General features: G+C 45.3%; 1 protein-coding gene across 1 annotated transcript in view; it reads right to left on the bottom strand.

The window, feature by feature from the left end:
• The window catches only part of gabbr1b (gamma-aminobutyric acid (GABA) B receptor, 1b), a 208,197-nt gene that overhangs the window by 170,347 nt on the left and 35,027 nt on the right, over positions 1-2,823 (bottom strand). The window contains exons 3-4 of the mRNA XM_050035420.1: positions 1,093-1,157; positions 452-590 (exon numbers count right to left, since the gene is read on the bottom strand). Of these exons, the coding sequence (XP_049891377.1) occupies positions 452-590; positions 1,093-1,157 (204 nt within the window). The remainder of the gene's footprint in view (positions 1-451; positions 591-1,092; positions 1,158-2,823) is intronic.

Here is a 2,823-nt window from a genome sequence, read left to right as displayed (position 1 = left end):
TTTCTAAAATGCTGTTGTGTTTTCTAAAATGTTGTTTTTTAAAATGCTGTAATGTTTTCTAAAATGTTGTGTTTTCTAAAATGCTGTAATGTTTTCTAAAATGCTGTAGTGTTTTGAGAGGATTGAATAATGTGATGTAACATGTTTGTGCTGTTAAAATATTGTTTGAATTTGGATATGTTCTTGTCTGCTGTGTGCAACGGGGCCTGAGAGTTGCTGTTCATGTGAAACCGGTCACACTCCTGTCTTTTTGAAGAAAGACCTGAACTTGACGTCGGCCTGCGAGGACAGAGGGAGCTCGTGATCTCTCCTCTGGAGAACTTTGTCCTCTGAGAGCAGACGCTTAACGGCTCAGCGGCGGGGTGTGTGCATCTGGATCAGTGTTTCAGGTAGGAGATGAATGAATGTGTGATGGATGACAGAGTGAAGAGTCAGCTGAGGTGAAACTTACAGCATCTGCTGCGCTGGCTCAGGTCGGTCCAGGTGCCGTTGGGCAAACACTTCCTGACCTTTGGTCCCACAATCACCCTGCTGCCCCTGCAGATGTACTCGATCTCGTAGTCTACGGGGAGCACCTGCACACTGCGGATCTACACACACACACACACGCACACAAACACACACACACACACACACACACACACACACACAAAGAATCAGAGTCAGTCCATCAATAGATGGATATAAGTACTTTTTCTTGAGCGTATAATCATTGTGTTTTTGTTACTTTAGAATGAGCCGTTTATATCTACAACAGGAGCAGGTCTTGGATATCGCCATGTTGCACTGCCATGTTTCTACAGTAGCCCAGAACGGACAAACCAAACACCGACTCTAGATAGGACCATTACTCATAAACTCTGCCGCATGACTGTAACTCCTGCTAAACCAGGAGACTCTTCATCTGGCTGCACTCTGTAGTCCTCACCACATGATGCCACTGAATCAGAAAGTGTTTGTTCACAGTGCTCTCTGGGTGAGAGCTGTATATATATGGGACATAACATTAACCTGCACTCTGAACACCAGCCTCATGATTGTGTATTGGTGTCTGTGCAGCTGTGATGACAGTGAGGCAGCAGCCATTCCTACCTGCTCTTGTGTCAGACCTCTGTACCGTATCCCTCCATCTCTGGGAGGACGAATGATGGCACAACCTGGAAGAGACACACCGTGAGACAAAGCAGGAAAAGACCCAGCTGTCCCTCCAGCTCCTGTCTGCCTCAATCTGCTGGCTGTTCGTCAGCTGTGAGACGGACAGCTCTGCTTCAGCACTGATGCTGCGTCCTGACACACACACACACACACACACACACACAAAAGAGTTTTTAAACCACATTTAAGAATCGTATCTCCGCTGACTCTCAGTTGTGAGCTGCATGATTGGTTGTTTTCTGATTTTCCTGAAATCTACGTCTTCATTGAGGTCCAGGCTGTATAAAGCAGACCACTCTGTAAAATAAAGACAGTCCCTAAAAACAAATTAAAAGTGTCCGGTCCAGGTATAAAGACAAAAAGCGTCAAGTGTCCAAGTGCAAATAAACTCTTGGTAGCAGAGTGTGGTTGAACAGCAGAAACATCCTGCAGGTTTCAGAGAGAACATCAGACACTCTTTGATTCACACGAGGCCTTTCTGACTGTTTCCTGACCCGACCACTAGATGGAGCCCTCTGCACTGTTTTCATCACGCGCTGAAGCACCAGCAGCCTGGTTCTCAGCAGAAGCCTCACTCGTTACTCACATCAGTAATTTTTCTCCGGTGAGACAGCATCCATACGAGCTTTGTGCTCGTCGCTGCCGGCGGAGCTTATTTGTCAACTGAGCAGTGGGTTCACATGAAGAAATAGTGCTGTGAGTGCGATGGTGACACAGTTAATGGGGCCAGCTGGGGTCTGACTGGCGGGGACGAGACAGATTTGCATGTTGAGACTGAGACTGATGTTCTTAAAGGTTTAAGCTAGAGGAAAAAAATAAGAGATTTAGAAGGTGACAAAGGGACAGAAATTAAATTCTGCCATCCCAATTATTTCTGCCTCAAAGAACTGTATTTTTACACGCTTTGTGTTTTTCAAAGCGGTTTTATATCCGAGGATATTCAGTGATTAGTGACGGCCACAGGCAGAAACTCTCCCTGCGCTCCTGGCTGTTTAAATTTGCTGCTAATGCAGGACTTAACAATAAAACCCCAGAGAAGCTGTTCGCTCGCTTCTTATGATAAACTCAGAGCAAAATCTTCAGTTTGTTTCTGTCTGGCAGCTAATTATTCATGGCTCTAATGACTTTGGTGACTTGCTGACCTCAGTTCAACTCTCTGTTCTAGTTATTACATTCATATGCAACATATTAAAAGGAACATTCAGGTTTATAGAAGTGAGGCTGTATGAGGTGCTGATCTATAGACAGTGTGTCACCTGCAGTACAGCGTAGAGTCAGCGGAGTTTGACATGGAAGCTCAACAATCTGCTGCTGAGTATGGGTCAGCAACAAAATGTGTTGCAGCCACCTCAAGAAATCAGTGTCAGTTTAAGTGTACGCTATATTTTAATGTCAGAAAATGAATCTGTGACATCACTCTCTTCAAAGCCTCGGCTGCTGCCTCTGTAGACCAAATATCTAATCAGCCTGATGAAGAAAGGTGATTGAAGTGACTTTGAACGTGGCATGGTTGTTGGTGCCAGACAGGCTGGTCTGAGTATTTACTGGGATTTTCAGCACAACCATCTCTAGGGTTTACAGAGGATGGTCCCAAAAAGAGAAAATATCCAGTGAGCCAAAATGCCTTGCTGATGCCAGAGGTCAGAGGAGAATGGCCAGACTGGTTCA

This window comes from Epinephelus moara, chromosome 22, assembly GCF_006386435.1.
Source record: "Epinephelus moara isolate mb chromosome 22, YSFRI_EMoa_1.0, whole genome shotgun sequence".
Taxonomy (NCBI): domain Eukaryota; kingdom Metazoa; phylum Chordata; class Actinopteri; order Perciformes; family Serranidae; genus Epinephelus; species Epinephelus moara.
Note: the sequence above shows the minus strand (reverse complement) of the source record. Positions and strands in the feature narration are given on the sequence as shown.